We start from the raw sequence: 19449 nt of genomic DNA on the forward strand, positions 1-19449 counted from the left end.
GATTTTGCCGCGTTAAAGGAATCACGTGACTCAATATCAGGTGATTTTTTTTGTTCCCGGAAGTATTTTAAGAGTATATAGCCCTTAGCTTATTTATGCAATTTTCATCACGTTTCCGTTTAAATACAAATTTATTCTACTTGGTTTCATGGAGGCTACACTAGAACAACACCTTGACGATACGTAAGCGTGTATTTTTGTGACCTATATAATTTTTTTAATCGTTATGTTATTTTCATTACGCTAAATGTAGTAATGATTCTGCTGTAGTTTGTTTTGTTTATGGAGCGCATATTTAAAACCAAAGTCATTGTCTTGTGCTAGAATGAAAAATCCTGCGATTGTTGGAGTTTTGTGTACAGACGCCCAAGGTCATAATCTTGGATGTAAGTATTTATCACAAACATCACAAATGATCAGGTTGCCTAGTAGCTAGGCTAAATATGAATGCTAATTCTGCATCAACAGTCCACCCTTCTGGCACATACACTGGGAAATAATACACTGATGTTTTATTCCCCTTATTTGAATGAATGAATGAATAAAAGCGAAATCGAGGTGTTTATTGAATCCGTTATTGTTATTTTATTGCTTACAAATTTTATTCCAGTCTAGGTAACACTGAGAAGTTCAGACCTAACTAAAAAGGCAATCAAAGAATACTTTTATCTCTATGAAAGTCACACTTGTATAATAAGGGCATACAGAAATATTAAATTAAATTCAATTTTATTTGTATAGCGCTTTTTACAATGGACATCGTCTCAAAACAGCCTTACATAAACACAGGATACAGATTTTAAGTGTGTGAATTTATCCCTCTTAAACAAGCCGGTGGCGACGGGGGCAAGGGAAAACTCCCTAAGATGATCTGAGGAAGAAACCTTGAGAGGAACCAGACTCCGAAGGGAACCTGTCCTCATCTGGGTAACAAAGGATAGTGTGAAAGTAAAAGAAAGTTCATTATGGTTTTTACATGAAGTCTTTGTTGAACTAGTCCACTGTTCACTAAAGGAGACCTGAGTGTGAAATTGTATGTGGTCATTGCAGTCCCAAGGCCATAGTAGCAAGGCATAATCCTAGCAACCACAGCAAGAGTGTCCATGTGGAATTAAGGTCCAAAACCATTTCAAGGTACTTCAAGCGGTATCATCCTCAGTAATTTACAGAATGTAGCCTCCAGTTGATGATAGCTCCATCCAGAGGTAGGGCATCCGGATGGATCAGGCAGGTCCGGAGTGCAAAAAGGGTCAGGATCACTGGCATCTTCATAAAATTATGTGTGGCTCGACAGAAGGAGAGAGGAAGAGGGAGGTAAAGAGAGGGAGAGATTATTAGGTATGTTTACTGTCCCGTGATGGAAAAGACAGTGTACTTTGCAGAAAAGAAAGTTTATTCATGGTAAACTTGAGTAAACAAATACGTTTTCAGCCTAGACTTAAACACCAAGACTGTGTCTGAGTCCCGAACACTAATTGGAAGGCTGTTCTATAACTGCGGGGCGTTGTAAGTGAAAGCTCTTCCCCCTTGCCGTAGCCTTCACTATTCGAGGTACCAACAAATAGCCTGCACCTTTTTATCTAAGTAGGTGTGGTGGATCATAGAAGACCAAAAGTTTGCTTAGGTACTCTGGCGTGAGACCATTCAGTGCTTTATAGGTCAGTAGAAGTATTTTATAATCAATGTGAAATTTCACTGGGAGCCAATGCAGTGTGGATAAGATAGGGGTGATGTGGTCATATTTTCTGGTTCTAGTAAGGACTCTTGCAGCTGCATTCTGGACTAACTGGAGCTTGTTTATGCATCTACTGGAACATCCAGACAGTAAAGCATTACAATAATCTAGCCTAGGGGTGATCAAAACATGAACTAATATTTCTGCATCATATAGTGATATATTTCTTAGCAATATTTATTAGATGAAAGAAGGCTATCTTAGTAATACTATCTACATGAGTGTCAAATGAAGACTGGGGTCAATAATCACACCAAGGTCCTTTAATGCTGCACATGATGAAATGTAAAGGCCATCCAGAGTTACTATGTAATCAGAAAGCTTACTTCTAGCTACACATGGTCCTAGTATAAGTACTTCTGTCTTGTCTGAATTAAGTAAAAGGAAGTTAATAAGCATCCAGTGTCTAATGTCCTTTACACATTCCTCAACTTTATTAAGCTGCTGTGTTTATCTGGCTTTGCTGAAACATACAGCTGTGCATCATTGGCATAACAGTGGAAGCTAATTCCATGTTTATGAATAATTTGACCTAGAGGTAGCATATATGGAGTAAATAGCAGTGGGCCTAAAATAGAACCTTGTGGAACACCAAATTTAACCTCGGAACTATTCGTGAACATGTGAAAAAAGTTTAATCTGCCATGCCACAGCTCTTTTGGAAAGTGTTGATTAATTTTCTATAAGAGCAGCTCTAACAATAGTGCTGGCTGTAGTTCAGGTCACAGCTCTATTTTAATGCACTCTGTCTAATATGGCTTTGTTTCTATAGTAACAACAATTTCTGAATTCTGACTGATGTCAGATGCTCCATATAGTCGGTGTACTTCTAAATGTTTTTTTTTTTTTTTTCAAAAGTGCTGTCAATTAACAAAGAGAAATCTGTTATTGTTGATACGGTGAAGTTTTTTGTAAGGAGATGCTTCTTTAACTTTTATGTTAAGAGTCTTCGATGTCATGCATTGTAAAGGTCAGTAAGTGTTCAGGAAAGACTTCAGGAGGGAGAACACGCTTTGTGAACTCAGAGTACAAAGTGTTCCATAACAGAGCGTACCACTGAGCTTTCCATCTTTAGGACTCCTAATTCTTTCAGTCCATATTCTGTAATGACCAGCGTTTCAGTGGTTAATGAGCTGCTTGATCCAGTCTGTTTTTCTGCCAAAGGACCTGGATATTTTGTAAGGACATGGCATCATGGACTCTATCAAATATCAACCGATATTAGAGGAAAACCTGACTGTCTCTGCCAGAAAGCTTAAAATAGGTCATGGTTGGATCTTCCAGCAGGATAATGATCCAAAACATTCATCAAAATCAATGCAAAAAATGGTTTACTGACCACAAAATTGAGGTCCTGCCATGGCCATCCCAGTCCCCTGACTTGAAACCCATAGAGAACTTGTGGGGTGAACTGAAGAGAGGAGTCCACCAGCATGGATCCCGAAATTTGAAGGATCTGGAGAGATTCTGTATGGAGGAATGGTCTCAAATCCCTTGCCATGTATACTCCAACCTCATCAGGCATTATAGGAGAAGACTGAAAGCTGTTATGTTGTCAAAAGGAGGTAGCACAGAGTATTGACTAAAAGGGTGCCAATAATTGTTGCACACCTATATTTAAAGAGTTTTTTGTGTGTTTTTTTGGGGGGTGGGGGATAAACCTGTGTTTTGTTTGTAATAGCTTGATATCTACTGTATGAGAGCAGAGTATTTTTGTGAATCATTTGGAAAAAAGCTCAGAAGGTTAAAGAATAAAGACACTTTCACTGCCTTCTTTGCTCATATTTACCAAGGGTGCCAAAATTAGTGGAGTGCACTGTATACTCCTCAATATATACTGCATCAACAGCCAAGCAGTAGATACTGAATCAAATGCAGTAGGTAGAATTTCAAACACAGCCCTAGGTTTCATAGGAGTGTGTTTTGTTTTTTTTGTTGTTGTTTTGTTTTTTTAATAACTTAAAGAAGCAATAAGCAAAAGAAGCATCATGGAATGTTTAAAATAATACACACACACCATATAAATGTGTGTATGTATGTGTTGTTTTTTTAGATAGATAGATCTATATAGCTATAAATCTATATTTATCTCCCAACTGAGAGTTTGTTTCTGGTAGAATCACCCTTTTAAGTTGCACGCAACGTTTAAAGAGCAGCGTATAGTTTACAGGAGTGTGACTTGGTGCTTTGTATTTCTGCAGGCCGTGGCTCCCTTTCTGATGAGCATGGTGGAGTTGTGTCTGTTCTGGCTAAACAGGCTGCCTCTCTAACTAAAGATCCAACAGACACTCCTACTGTGTGTCTCGAATCCGATTCAGGGTAAGATGCTAGTTTTACACACACATGCACACTATATGGCCAAAAGTATATGGACACCCCTCCTAATTCTTGTTCGGGTATTTAAACCACACCCATTGCTAACAGGTGCATAAAATCCAGCAGATCACAGCCATGCAATCTCCATAGACAAACAGTGGCAGTAAAATGGGTCGTACTGAAGAACTTGGTGACATTAAACATGGCACTGTAATAGGATGCCACCTTTGCCATGGGTCAGTTCATGAAATTTCTGGCTTGATAGATCTGCCCTGGTCAAGTATTGCATCTAGGAGCAGCAACATCTCAGCCATGAAGCGATTAGACCATGCACACTCACACAGTGGGCATAAAAATCACCTCCCTTCTGTTGCCATCACTAGTGTTCCAAACCTCCTCTGGAAACATCAGCACAAGAACTGTGCATTAGGAACTCCAGTGGCCTACACAGAGCCCTGACCTCAACCCCAATGAACATGACTAATTGGACCATCGACTGTGAGCCAGTTCTTCACGTTCAACATCAGTGCTGACATCAAAAATACTCTTTTGACAGAATGGTGTATGGTTATGTTGATGAATGTGATCTTTCTTTGTCCCATGAGCTACATATCTGACCACTTGTTTACACCTGCATGAAAGCAAAAACCTCCTAACTTACTCATATCCGGAGATAGTGAGACGGCACATAATTATAAATCATGGTGTGACAAATATTGGAGTCACAAATCTTAAGCAAATTATAAGGTAGAAAAGTAAATTCTCTTGGTTATAATGCTCAACATGGCATGCTTTATTTCTCTTATACCACAACAGTTTGGGAGTGCTAACATTTTTTTACTTGCTAATAAAAGAGTCGGATCCATAAGTATTTGGACAGTGACACAATTTTCATAATTTTGTATCTGTACCCCACCATATGAAATGATGCAATCCAGATGTGGTTGAAGTGTAGACTTTCAGCTTTAATTCAGTGGGTTTAACAAAAATATCGCATTAATCGTTTAGGAATTACAGCCGATTTTTCATAGTCCCTGCCTTTTCACAGGCTCAAAAATAAATGGACAGTTATCTGATGAGTTTCATGGCCAGGTGTGGCCTATTTCCCTGTTATTTCATGACAAATTAAGGAGATAAAAGGTCTGGAGGTGATTTTTGCATTTGGTAGCTGTTCATGGGAAAACTCCATGTGGTCCGAAGAGGTGTCTATGCACCTCTGAAGGAAGTGGCCATCAAAAACTAAACAAAATAGACCTATCAGAGCAATAGCAGAAACTTTAGGAGTGGTCAAATCAACAATTATGTACATGCTTAAAAAGAAGGAATGCACTGGCGATTTCCACAAGTCCAAAAGGCCTGGAAGACCATGGACGACAACTAAAGTAGATGATTGCAGAGTTCTTTCCTTGTTGAAGGAAAAACCCCTTCACAACATCTAGCCTAGCATATCATTGTCAAAGTCTACAATCAAGAGACACCTTCATAAATGTGAATTCAGAAGATTTACCACAAGATGCAAGTACTGGTAACACTAAAGAACAGAAGGACAAGATTAGACTTTGCTAAGAAAAAAAATCCTGGCTAATTCTGGAACAAGATTCTTAGGTCAGATGAAACCAAGATTAACTTGTACCAGAATGATAGGAAGAGAAGAGTATGGAGAAGGAAAGGAAGGGCTCATGAATCAAAGCATACCATATCATCTCTCAAACATGGTTGAGGTAATGTTATGGCATGGGCATGTATGGCTTCCAATAGAATTGTTGATACTGCTGATAGAAGTAGCAAGGTGAATTCTGTAGTGTAAACGGTTATACTTTCTGCTTAGATTCAGTCATATGCTGCAAAACTATGCACTTCACAGTACAGCTGAACAATGACCCAAAATGTACCCCAAAAGCAACCCAAGAGCTTCTTAAGGGAAAGAAATTTAATGTTCTTAAATGGCAGAGTCAGTCACCTGACCTCAACCAAATTGATCATGTTTTTTTACTTAATGAGGACAAAACTGAAGGTAGAAAGACCCACAAACGGGCTGCAGAAAAGGCCGGGCAAACCATCTAAAAGGTGGAAATTCAGCATTTGGTGAGGACCATGGGTTCCAGGTTTCAGGTAGTCATTGACTGCAAAGGAGTTGCAGCCCATATTTATAACTGTTTGTCCAATTACTTTTGAGCCTGTGAAAATGGACAGACTCCAAACTTTTTATTTTTACTTGTTTAAAAGGCTGTAACTCCTAAAAAGTTAATGCACTATTTTTGGTAAACACCCTTAAATTAAAACTGAAAGTTTACACTTCAATCACGTCTTGATTGCTTCATTTCAAATCCTTTATTGTGGTGTGGATGTATAATTACAAAAATAGTGTCATTGTCCAAATCCCTATGGACCCGAGTGTATTTCATACTTTTTTATCCACTTACAGTTACATTTAATGTTCTTGAACATTTTTGAAATGTTGGTTCTTGTGATCCACTTGCGCTATTGCCAAACCTGTGATCACACCCAAATGTACATATACAGTGCTGTGGAAAAGTATTTGCCCCATCCTGATTTCTTGTTTTCGTGCACATCTCATACTAAATTGTTTCAGAAATTAAAACAAAGGAAACTTGAGTAAACACAAAATGCAGTTTTTAAATGATAATTTTTTGCTTCAATAAATAACATTTTCTCCAATACCAACTGGGCCTGAAATGTGAAAATGTATTTGCTCCCGTAGTTACTAATTCCCCAAATCTATGAAACTGCATTCATAACGGGGTTCAGCTGGACTAGACACAACCAGGCCTGATTACTGCAAACCCTGTTCAATCAAATTAACACTTAAATAGAACTTTTTCAACAGCATGAAGTTGGTTAAAAGGTCTTACCCAGTAACACACTGCCAAAATTGAAAGAAATTCCAGAAGTGATGAGGAAGAAGGTGATTGAAGTATATCAGTCTGGGAAGGGTTACATAGCTATTTCAAAGGCTCTGGGACTTCAAAGAACCACAGTGAGAGCTATTATCTCCAAATGGAAAATATACTCTTGAATAACTAAACTGGCTCTCGCCATGAATTTAGCCATAGAAGCTGACATGGCATTAAAAAGGAAGGTGGAAAAAATGGTGGGGGGGGGGGGCGTCCATGGAAGTGTGGCGAGGTGAAAACTACTGCTGACCCAGAAGAACATTAAGGCTGATCTGAATTTTGCCAAAACACACCTTGATGATCCTCAAACCTTTTGGGAGAATGTTCTGTGGATTGATGAGTCAAAAGTGGAACTGTTTGGAAGACAGGGGTCCTGTTACATCTTCCTACAGAAAACTTCACTATAATGTATCAATAATTGTACATTTTCTTTGCTAAATAATGTTATGTTTTAGTCTCTTTTATTTATATTTATTTTTTTTATTAGGCTTGGATAAACATAAACCTGCATCTGTAACCATGTTGCTAACATAACTTGCTGACATAATTTTTCATAAAGTTCTGCCTCAAAGTGCAGTAACAGACTTTGATAGGAAGACACTGGCCCATGCTGTATAACCTAACTAAACTTACTTCTAAGTAAATATGCAGCGCTCATCTGGTTACTCTATATTAATATGTAGTCTTTCTGGAGTAACCAGCTGAGAGTTGCTGACTTTCTTAAACCAGAGAAGACAGTAATATTAATGTAATCCTTTAGTCACACTTCATGACCACTTATCTATTCTTCTTCTTTATGGTAATACTTCATAAGAATGCATTGCTTGCCGAATTGACCTTGAAAATGCAATCACTGCTACAATAACACTGTGCTGTTGTAACTTGTGCATCTGTTTTTGCAGGACTGTGCTGGTGAGGACACACGGCACCATCACAGTAGCCATGCACAAGATGGTCTCATAAAGTCTCTGGATGCGTGCACGATCATCACAAAATCTTGCTAATGTACAGAAATCTGGCCGATACACATTACCACTTATCTGCTTTGGATTAGAAAAGGACTATGTCTGCATTCTATGCACTATATGCATATCTAATAACTGTTCTGTGTTGTGTTTTGCTTATAATGGCATATTTTGAAGGATTTGAGTAACTGTGGCCTCAATGCACTGATATGGTGTTTGCATATTCTTTTACAACTAGATACATTTCTTAATTATTCAGTGCTTCCAGGTGTAACTTGAAACTTCTGATGTTAAATGTTACTGTTAATAAATTATTTAATAAATAGTTTTGATGTCTTGTCCTAAAGTTCTATCAAATGTAATACTTAGTTGTCTAAAAAAAAAAAATCTAAACATTTGTAACACTGTATATAGCCTGTTCTTATCAATGACCTTTCTAACAAAACACTTTTTACTTCAAATACTTCTGAGAAGTATTTGTGAAAATTGGTGTGTGATCCCAGTCAAGTACAAAGTGTTATTACAGTCGCTGCCGAAATACGAAAAAGAAACAATTGTTAAAAACAAAAGAATTGGCCTTGTTGTTCCAATACTCTTGGAGGGGACTATACGTTCAATTCAGTATTGTTTGTGTATTTAACAACAGATAGTCACAAAGCAGCTTATTTAATATACTTCCAGTGCATATATCATAAAGTTATACACATACTGTCTTTTGATTGTCGTTATAAATGTGAACAAAAAGTAAGCATAAACAAAGATGTTTACAAAATTATATTGATGGAGGAAAAAGAAGTGTTCAGACAGCAGAAATAACAAACATTAGTACTTTGTTGCAAAGCTGTTGTTGGCACTTACAGCTCTGAGGCATCTATAGTAAGAAATAATTGTATTAATGCACCATTATAGATACAGTTATGCCATTTCTGCTGGCAAATTGTCTTAAATTCCCCAAAGTTACAAGGGTCCCTTGGATAGATTGCGAAATCTTCCAAATATTTTCAGTTGTGTCAGGAGACTTGCAAGGCCTTCTTGTGTTATGACATGTTATCTAGCACAAGTCTTTCCTTTGCTTCATTAATTTTCTTTCATTTATGTGTAATGCCCCAGTACTGTTTGCAGAGAAGCAGCCCCATACCATGATGCTCCCACCTTCATATTTCACTGAGGGTATAGTGTTTTTGAAATCATATGCACAACATTTCCTTCTCCAAAACATGGCAAGCTGAATTATTGCAAAATATTGTTGTTTAGTAATGTTGTCCCAAAGAACTTTTCTAACCATGATTCTACTTGTATGAAATGTTTCCAGTGGCAACTTTTGTAATGACAGCAGGGTCTGTACATATACAACTTCTCAGAAATGCTCTAAAGAATAGTCTTAAGCTTTGACTTAAGTGTGAAAAGAAAAAAAAATCTTAATAAAAAGGTAGGACTTGTGTAAGAGCAGGAACATTTTTATAAAGAAGCTAAAAGCAACTTTCAGCAAAGTCTAAGACTGACTCTTAAGTGCTGACTGAGGTGACACTTAAGTGAGTTAAGGACTACAATGATGCCAACCCAAAATGGCCACCCTCATCCTCTGAATCAGCCAATAGTGAGCCTGCAAGGGTAGTCACAGCAGCATGACACCTTTCATTCATGATTCAATTAAGACACTGAAACAATTATTTTAATATTTAAATTTATTTACAAAATTTGCTTTGCAAAATATGTGCATTTTTTTTTTTTTTACAAATAAGTACATGCATTTATTTTACACAATTTTGCACAATTTTAAGAACGAGTTTCAACACATAAAACGTGATGCTATTTAAGTAATTAAGCCAATGAATCACATCATTCTAACTTGTACTCACAGCTGAGTGCTGTGAGGAAAAGACCAAAGACTTAAAGGAAAGACCAAAGTTGCTTTTATATATATATATATATATATATATATATATATATATATATATATATATATATATATATATATATTAATGTATTTAAAAAGAAAACCAACCTGGTCCAAGGAAGAAAGTGTTCTAGTGTAGTCAGTCCTTAAATTGAAGGAGGGGATAAGAGGAAGATTTTACTCTTGAGTGGCTTTATGCATACGGCCCCAGGTGCAGTTTGCACAAGCTATCATGAGCACATACTCACTGAAACTAGACAGTTGAAAACTGGAAAAAGACCAGTGGCCCTATACATAAAATTTTTAGAATGACATCATTTTAGTCTTATTCCTAGACTTAACAATAAGTGGGATTTATAAAGGTTCCTAAGTGTTAAGTCTAGGTGTCAGCACTTAAATTATTTAAGAGTGCTGGAGAGGTATCCTAACCTAGTTAGGAGTAACAAGATGGCAGCAGAGAGGCGGAGACCACATATTTTCCAACAAAGAAAGAATGTGTTGGAATTATATGATGACAGGGAGTTGTTAAAACGATACAGGCTCGATCGTCAATGTATTATTTTTGTTACTTTCCTAGTAAGAAATTCAGTAACTTGTCCCACTCTACGAAACAACGCTCTAACTGCAGAAATGAAAGTAATAATGACTCTGCATTTTTTGGCAACTGGAAAAATACAGCAGTGCACCAGTGATGACTTGGGCCCATCACAGTCCACAGTAAGCAGGGTCTTAAATAACACTATTGCAGCGCTAACCACATTAAACATAATAAGGCAATTCATTGACTTCCAAACTGACCTTCAAACCATACGGCAAAAGCAAGCTGCTTTTATGAGGATTGTGGGCTTCCCTGGGAGTGCTCCAACTGTAAATGAGGAGACATACATTAATAGAAAAGGATTTCACAGCATCAGTGTTGAAGTTGTGTTTGATGCCAATTACAAGATGCTGGATCTTGTGCCAAAATGGCCAGGGTCAATCCATGATGCTCAAGTTCTTTGCCAGAGTGGCCTCACCAGGTTATTTGCACAAAATTATGCTCGCCCTGGATATCATCTGCTGGGTGACTCAGGATATCCTTTAAAATGTTGGCTTCTCACCCCTTACAGAAGACCACAAGGAGAACAGCAGTTCAGTTATAACAGGTACTGTACTGGATTGAACTGTAGACAAAATACCAATGTTGTTCACTGAGTGCATTCCTGACTTATCTTTTTTTTGCAACATGAAGAGCACACAAAGTAAAGAGACAAATTGGACAGCTGAAAACGAGAGTCCATGTCCTTCATGGAGAGATTCAACACTCCCCTGAGCGCTCTAATCGCATTATTATGGCTTGTGGCATTTTACACAATATTTGCAAAGCTCGTAAACTTCCACTGCTTATTGATGATGATGATGATTGTTATGAGGAGAATGATGACAATACCACCGACCACACATTACAGAGTGTTTCAGGGAGAGCATCAAAAAGGATTGCTTTGCCAACTTACATTTTGCATAAGTAAAACCAGTTGACAATAAATAATATTGCACAAACTTGTCATTTACACAAAACATGTGTACAATCATTGAGTATTCTTTGATCTTTTCAGTTTTAGTGTGTAATACTCATTTTGCACTTCCAGCAACTTTATTTCTAGTTTGAGCTTTTTTCTTTTAAGAGACTCAATGTCATCTAGAGGGGCTGCGTTCTGTGCAAACCCTGTGTCTTGTGAGGCAGAAGGCTCATCTGGAGGACACGGGGAGATGTGCTGAGATGATCCAGGAGAAGATGGGCCAGCTCCAGCACCATCCACACTACATTCACATGCAGAAAATATTAAACATTGCAAACATGTTTATTAATCTGATGTGTTGTGTTTATTTCATGTCCATAGATTAAAGTAACCATTGTCATGTTATAAAAAAAAAAAAAGAGAAACACATTACTACACATACTATTTGTAGGGCTAAAATATTAAGGGTCAATTACTTAGTCCACTGCTCTCCTATAAGCAAAATAGGAAATAGGTGCAGCCAAAGTTTGAATGTGTGTTTTAATTTATGGTTTGGTAAAAAGGTCTGCACTTATATAGCGCTTTTATCCAAAGCGCTTTACACTGTGTCTCATTCACCCATTCACACACACTCACACACCAATGGTAGCAGAGCTGCCATGCAAGGTGCTAACTTGCCATCGGGAGCAACTTGGGGTCAGTGTCTTGCCCAAGGACACTTCGGCATGTGGAGTCACGTGGGCCGGGAATCGAACCGCCAATCCTACGATTAGTGGACAACCCGCTCTACCACCTGAGCCATAGCCACCCCATGTTTTATATATCTGACTCTATTTAATTAATTCTCTGACTCTTAAAGATAATCTTCTAGTTAGTGCTGGAAATATAATACCTCAGTGTTCTGATTATATTTAGTCTAAAAGAGTTTCATGCTAAGCTTTCATTATAAAAAAAGACGTCAGGGGCTTTTCTATAGCTTATAATAAACAATTCTTCTTGTTAGCTCAGAGGTTTATATCAATGTGCAAGCCTAGGCCTTTCCTATTAGCTTGTCAGAGGTCAATTTTAACATGTCTAACATCAGGTGACTTTAGCTTAGGAAATTATTTCTAATAACCATATAAATACAATCATGCACTTTTAATACTTTCTCCCGGAAGAACCACTGAATATTTAAAGAAAGAAATAATGAATGGATTTATTGTACAAACACAAATGAACGATATACAAAAAACAGAAACAAAGTTGTTGGTCAGCGTCATGGACATAGGATGGTAATAGCATTACTGGCATATAGGCACCCTCTGATGTTATAAGCCCCTTCCTTGATGTTACAAGCCCCTTTCTTTTATACCCCTGAGCCTCTTTGTAATGTATAGTGACCAAGATACCAAATGGGAAATAAAACAATGTGTTTCATGGCAGGATGGACCCCCAGCTGATTAGGAACTATATGTTAATTAAGTTCCTGAGAATGGGTTGGTGGGATCAAAGGGAAAAATGTCCCCCAATGCAAACCGGGGGTGCCAGCATGTCTCTGTGTGTGTTTGTCTGTGTGTGTATGGAGAAAGAGCACATATTACAACATATAGTGTAAATGTTCTCTCCTGAACCTATATGATATTTATGATATCACCACATCATTCACCATGAAATATGGATAAAAATGATACCGAACATGCCCTGAGGAATACTGTAATTAAAAACAGTTCAGATGACCAGTTTTGGTTTCCCTGGTATTTCTATAACCCTGGTATTTCTTGTGCAAATTGCACCTGGGGCGGTATTCATAAAGCAACTCAGAGTAAAATCTTCCTCTTATCTCCTCCTTCCATTTAAGGACTGACTGCACTAGAAGAACATTTTCTTCCTTGGACCAGTTTGGTTTTCTTTTTAAATCCATTTTTTTTAATATAAGCAACTTTGGTCTTTCCTTTATATACAGCTGTGAGGGCAAGTTCGAATGATGTGATTCACCGGCTTAATTACTTAAATAGCATCACATGTTTCATGTGTTGAAACTCGTTATTAAAATTGTGCAAAATTGTGTAAAATAAATGCATGTACTTATTTGTAATATTTTTGCACATATTTGCAAAGCAAAGCAAATTCTTTTAAATAAATTTAAATATTAAAATAATGGTTTAAATGTCTTAATTGAATCATGAATGAATGGTGTCATGCAGCTGTGACTTGCAGGCTCACTATTGGCTGATTCAGAGGTTGAGGGTGGCCATTTTGGGGTAACATCATTGTAGTCCTTAACTCACAACACTTAAGTGTCACCTCAGTCACCACTTAAGAGTCAGTCTTAGAATTTACTGAAAGTTGCTTTTAGCTTCTTTATAAAAATGCTCCTACTCTTACACAAGTCCTACTTTTTATTAAGAATTTTTTTTACACTTAAGTAAAAGCTTAAGACTATTTTTAAGAGCATTTCTGAGAGGTTTTATACATACGGCCCCTGGTGATTTTTCTTTTTCTAATCTTCAGCTGCCCAGTTTCAGTGAGCCTGTGCCCATGATTCTTGTTCTTGGCTGAAAGAAGTGGAACCCAATGTGGTGTTCTGCTGTTGTAGCCCATCCACCTCAAGTTTGTGTGCATGCTGAGATGCTTTTCTGCTTATTTGAATTATTATATCCTTCCTTGCAGCTCGAACCAATCTGGCCATTTTCCTCTATTCTTTCTTAACACAAGGCATTTGCACCCACAAATCAGTGGGGGTGTTCCTCACCATTTTGTGTAATATGTTTTGTGTAAAGATTGTCGTGTGTGAAAATCCCAGGAGTTCAGCAGCTTGTGAAATACTCAAACCAGCCCAACTGGCACCAACAACCATGCCATGATTAAAGTCACAGAAATCACACCTGTTCCCCATTCTGATCTTTGATGTGAACGTTGACTAAAGCGCTTGACTTGTATCTGCATGATTTTATGCACTGTGCTGCTGCCACATGATTGATTGATTAGACAACTGCATGAATGAGCAGGTGTACAGGTGTTCCTCTTAAAGTGGACGGTGTATATATAACGTTGCAATGCCATGGGTTAGCCACATGGCTGCAGTAGATGTAAGACATTTTGCTGTATCAAAAAGGCATGGGAAAATACCTCGGCAACTGTTTGTTATTTCCTTAGAGAACACAGAGTGTGTACATAGCTACATATTATCATACAGATGTACAGATACTAAACTCTACATGTGACCATTGGTGTAGTAATACAACTGCAGTTCTGACATTTTACCACCACTACCTGCATTTATCCAGATATTCTTTATAGTGTACAATATATAACAGTGATGTTTCATCTTATTTAGGGGGGTGGAATGCCTTTTGTATTTAATTGCTCAACTGGTCCAGTTAACAGTTTGTTCTCAGAAGCTACAGGAATACAGTACGGTAATGGAATTGTTGAAACTGGAATCAATACAATTATGGTCACCCAAGTGTTTAGAGGCTTATTATCCATAATAAGTAGTTCAGTAGTTGTGTTTACACATCTGTATGTACAATGAACAACTTAGCATTTTAACATTGGATAAATGCTTTCAGGTTAAAGAAATTTGGGGTAGTTTCACCTTCATTATTTTACTAAAATTTTAGATATCAGTGTCAGCCTACTGGGGGAATTCTCTTATGTAAATAATGTTGAAATAGGGATTGGGGTCAAATTCAAAACCGTACGTTTTACTGAAACCTCTTCATCCATGTCAGGGTCACAGTGGCTCCAGAGCATATCCTGGGAATGTTGGGCATGAGGAGGGAATTCACTCTGGGTAGGATTCCAGTTCATTGGTGGCACCATGCACACACACACACACACAGTCATTCACACCTACAGACAATTTATCTTAGCCAATGCCCCTACTGGCATGTTTTTGGGAGGTGGGAGGAAGTTCCACAACATGGTGTGAGAAATTTCAGAATTAATTTATTTTCAAAAGATTTCTATGTATGTATTTTTTTTATGATTATTTTAAGCATTTTTTTCACATGTCGGGCATGTGGTTTCATTTATCAGATTACTCATACACACACACACACACACATACAGTGGGGGAAATAAGTATTGAACATGTCAACATTTTTTTCAGTAAATATATTTCCAATGAGGCTATTCAATGAGGACATTTTCACCAGATATCAGTATTAACTCAAGAACTCTGAAAATATAAAGAATTCACAACATTAAAGTCCATGAATAAAGTTATGTGTAATAAAGTGGAATGACAGGAAAAAAGTACAGAAAAAGCTGAGAAAAAGCAGTTATTCAATGCAAGGTAAGGCCAAGAACTAGCTCAATATGTAAGTAATTATACCACCTATCTGTGCAAATTAATATCAGCTTTGTTAGTAAATTGATGGACTATGAAAAAGTCTTTTCGTTACCAAGGTGTCACACAAGAAACATCTCATGATGGGTAAAAGCAAAGAGCTCTCCCAATACCTTTGCAACCTTATTGTTGCAAAACATATTGATGGAATCGGATACAGACGTATTTCAAAACTTCTGAATCTTCCAGAAAGCATCACTGAGGCCATTATCCGCAAGTGGAAGCAACATCACTCCGTCATCAACCGGCCACACACAGGAGCTCCTTGAAAGATTTCTGACCAGGAAGAGTAGCCCAAGATCCATGGACCACTCGGAAAGAGCTCCTTGGAGGCAGTTTGTGCCTTCGTTACAGAGAAGACAATAGGCAATGCACTCCACCACCATGGCCTCTATGCATGCTCACCCTGCAAGACTCCATTATTAAAGGCATGTTGAAGCTTGTTTAAAATTTGTTACAACTCATTTCAACAAGCCTATGAAATACTGGGAGAGTGTAGTCTGGTCAGACGAGAGCAAAATTGAATTTTTTGGCTGTCATACTACACACCATGTTTGGAGAAGAAACGGCACTGCACATCACCCTAAAAACACTATACCAACAGTGAAGTTTGGAGGTGGAAGCATCATGGTGTGGAGCAGATTTTCATCGCATGGTACTGGCAGACTTCATATAATTGAAGGAACGATGAATGGAACACTTTACCGAGAGATTCCTGAGGATAATCTGCTGCTATGCACCAGGATGATGAAGATGAGACATGGGTGGACCTTCCAGCAGGACAGCGATCCAAAGCATACAGCAAAGGAAACTCTCAATTGGTTTCACAGAAAAAATCAAGGTGTTAGAATGGCCCAGTCAATCACCTGAACTGAATCCAATTGAACAACCTGAATACTGCGGCCAGTTAATTTCTTCATACAGGAAGCGGCTTGAAGCTGTCATTACAAACAAAGGCTTCTCCACTGAGCATTAAATAAATTTCAGTTAGGGTGTTCAATACTTTTTTCCTGTGTCATTCAGCTTTATTACACATAATGTCATTTATGGACTTTAATTCTGGGATTTCTTTATATGTGTGGATTTCTTGAGTTAATACCAAAGTCTGGTGAAAATGTCATGTGAATAGCCTCATCGGAAATATATTTACTGAAAAAAAATGTTGACGTGTTATTATTTCCCCCACTGTGTGTGTGTGTGTGTATGAATGACATGTGTCTACATGTCTGTGCGTGTGTGTGCGTGTGTGTGTGTGAATGACATGTGTCTACATGTCTGTGCGTGTGTGCGTGTGTGTGTGTGTGTATGAATGACACGCGTCTACATAAACATACAATACATATTACTCACATAAACATCTCAGGCTTTAGAGGCCAAGACATGTTCCCATTTGTAAAGGGTAAGCTTGGTACTTGATCTCTGGTTGTTACAGGAGAAAGGTTGCCCTAAAACTGACACTCTGCCATATCCTGTGCCTTTTCCTTAACCTGAAGGGGCCTGCTCCCTAAAAAGGGAGACACTTGTTTTTGCATAACCACAGCCCGCCTTGCCGCACGCGGTTTCGGGTCGAACCTTATGGTCAAGATTCCAGTCACGTGGTTCTCACCACGTGGTCCAGAGCTCCAGCGCCACAGCGCGAGCCAGCGCAGTGAGTGTTGGATCAGTGTAGTGCTCAGCTTGTAAAACTTGTAAAACTGAGACAAACTCCGGGAAGAAACGAGAAGGCATAAAAACCAGCCATGGTCAGGCATGATATCCTTAAGGCATATCATTGTTTAGAATTAGCTGTGTGGAAGGGGTGTGCGGACGGAGCAGAGCGCGCGGCTGTAGATGCTCAGGAGACCAGACGTCACCGCAGCTCCATCCTTCACCACTGACTGCACCAAGCCTTCATGCCGTTTCACACAGTAAGGTAACACGCTGCTGCTTTTACTCCAACTCTCTCGCTGTTGATGAACTTTTTAACCCTTTATTTGCGTACCAAATGAGGTAATTTTGGTTTAAAATGTAGCAAAGATTATATTAAAGTGAGCAAGGGAATTTAATTCAACTCAGAGTCAGGCGCCTGAGGGTGTAGGGTAATATTAACGCTGGTGTATCACAGTAATGTGCACACTTTTGTGAAACTGTGAAACTGTACACACTTTTGGCTCTGCGATTTACCCTCATTCAATCAAAAACATTTTCTCATACACATGATCCATAAAACATCGACCTATTTTATACACACAGTGTGGCTCAAGGGCTTGTCCGTTTCAAAACAGACCCAAACAGAGTTTTTTAAAAAATAGAAAAATCTCGTCTTTTAGAGTTTTAATTCATATTACTGTAAATGAAAGTACTTTACAAAATGATTCAGAGTGCGACATGCACCTCTGCTGAGTAAAAGCAGCTAACTAAGTAAACGGATTTTTCATACGTTGTGGCCGGTCACGTGACCGGCTAATAGGGTGAGGGGTTAAATTATGTCATTTAACGATCTGCGGTTTAAAGATCGGATTTTCATACAGCTGAATACAGAAGCTATATAAGGTAAGAATAAAGTCTGTATTTAGACATTGTTGTAATTGTAACGAGCAAAACGTTTACAAGAAGGGATATTTTGAAAACAAATAAGCAAACAACAACAACAAACTATAGTAATTTAATTGGGTCAGTTAGAACAGTGGTTTTCAAAGTGGGGGCCGCCAGGGGGCGCCCGGGGGGTCTCAACAATTTGGTGTGAAAAATAAGTTCTCACTCTCAGACAACCCCCCCCCCCCCCGCCCCACACACACACACACACACACACACACACACACACACACACGATCAATTCCTAATATAATGTAATGTAAAGATGTAAGATGTAATTATTAATTTAAAAAAAAGGTGGGCTTGGCTTTTAAACCATGGATTTTCCCACTTGGGCTTCTTCTGCCATGGGTTAAATGTTTTCGACCGTGGATTAGGGTCACCAGATGCAAACGGACCAAATGTGGGACAAGTACTAAGATTGTGTGGGACATATTTCTGATACCCAAAGGCCTACCACTTTGATGTCTAAGTGAATAAGAAACATGTACGCTTGGCCCACTGATATTTATTTATATTCATGTCTTTTGTGTCAAACAATGCAACAAAGAGAAACATTACTGCATAAAAAATGAAGTGGAGAGAAAAAAAGGATTTCTGTACGTTGACATCACGTGTGCCCAGTTTGAGTGAAAGCTGACAGCCCTTTGATGACAGACTTCAGTACTTTCTTCACAGCCATTGGATGAATGTCAGATCTGGCCACCGCCCCCCGGGGGCGATTGCTTCTTCAGTGATGCAGCTGATGTTTTCCGTCTATTTCAGTTTATAACTTACTGAAATATTATCGTAGAAATATGAGAGAAAAAAATGACTAAAACCTTCGTGTAACACTTTCCCATATTCAGGTGGAGAATGAGGAAGCTGGAGGCAGGCTCGAAACAACTGAAAAGGAGCTATATTCTTTATCGTTCTCTTTTCAGCGGTTTTATTTTTTAGACACACACGGCTCTGTACTAGTTGGCTCAGCCGTTTTAATTCTTGCCTCGGCTCGTTGCAACACAGAACATTCATTAGTATGATTACCCGCAGATGTACAATCCTTACCACTCACCTTCTCCGGCTCTACCCTCCAATCCCAAACCGGCGCTCAAGCACACCCCCGCACACCCTCGAGCACATATCGCTGCAAGTTGCCAGTCGCTGTATTATGAAGTTGCCAGTAGATGTTCCTACTTCTGGTTTCCATAGTAATATGGGTGGTGCAACTAC

The 19449-nt window shown here is 38.5% G+C and overlaps 1 protein-coding gene across 1 annotated transcript; it reads left to right on the forward strand.

Annotated features, from left to right (window-relative positions):
• Positions 1–35: 35 nt before the first annotated feature.
• Positions 36–8256, forward strand: lamtor5 (late endosomal/lysosomal adaptor, MAPK and MTOR activator 5). Its single transcript, XM_053625160.1, has 4 exons — positions 36–183; positions 325–386; positions 3937–4054; positions 7869–8256. The coding sequence occupies exons 1-4, from the start codon at positions 149–151 to the stop codon at positions 7927–7929; spliced, it is 276 nt and encodes a 91-aa protein (XP_053481135.1). The 5' UTR covers positions 36–148; the 3' UTR covers positions 7930–8256.
• Positions 8257–19449: the final 11193 nt, after the last annotated feature.

The sequence above is a fragment of the Ictalurus furcatus genome, chromosome 5 (genome assembly GCF_023375685.1).
Source record: "Ictalurus furcatus strain D&B chromosome 5, Billie_1.0, whole genome shotgun sequence".
Lineage (NCBI taxonomy): Eukaryota > Metazoa > Chordata > Actinopteri > Siluriformes > Ictaluridae > Ictalurus > Ictalurus furcatus.

Bases quoted from the DNA above. Each gene is read 5' to 3' on its own strand.
- lamtor5 (XM_053625160.1), top strand. From the start codon at position 149: ATGGAGGCTACACTAGAACAACACCTTGACGATAC. The intron at 184-324 runs GTAAGCGTGTAT...GTCTTGTGCTAG, and splicing joins GAACAACACCTTGACGATAC to AATGAAAAATCCTGCGATTG. The intron at 387-3,936 runs GTAAGTATTTAT...GTATTTCTGCAG, and splicing joins CCAAGGTCATAATCTTGGAT to GCCGTGGCTCCCTTTCTGAT.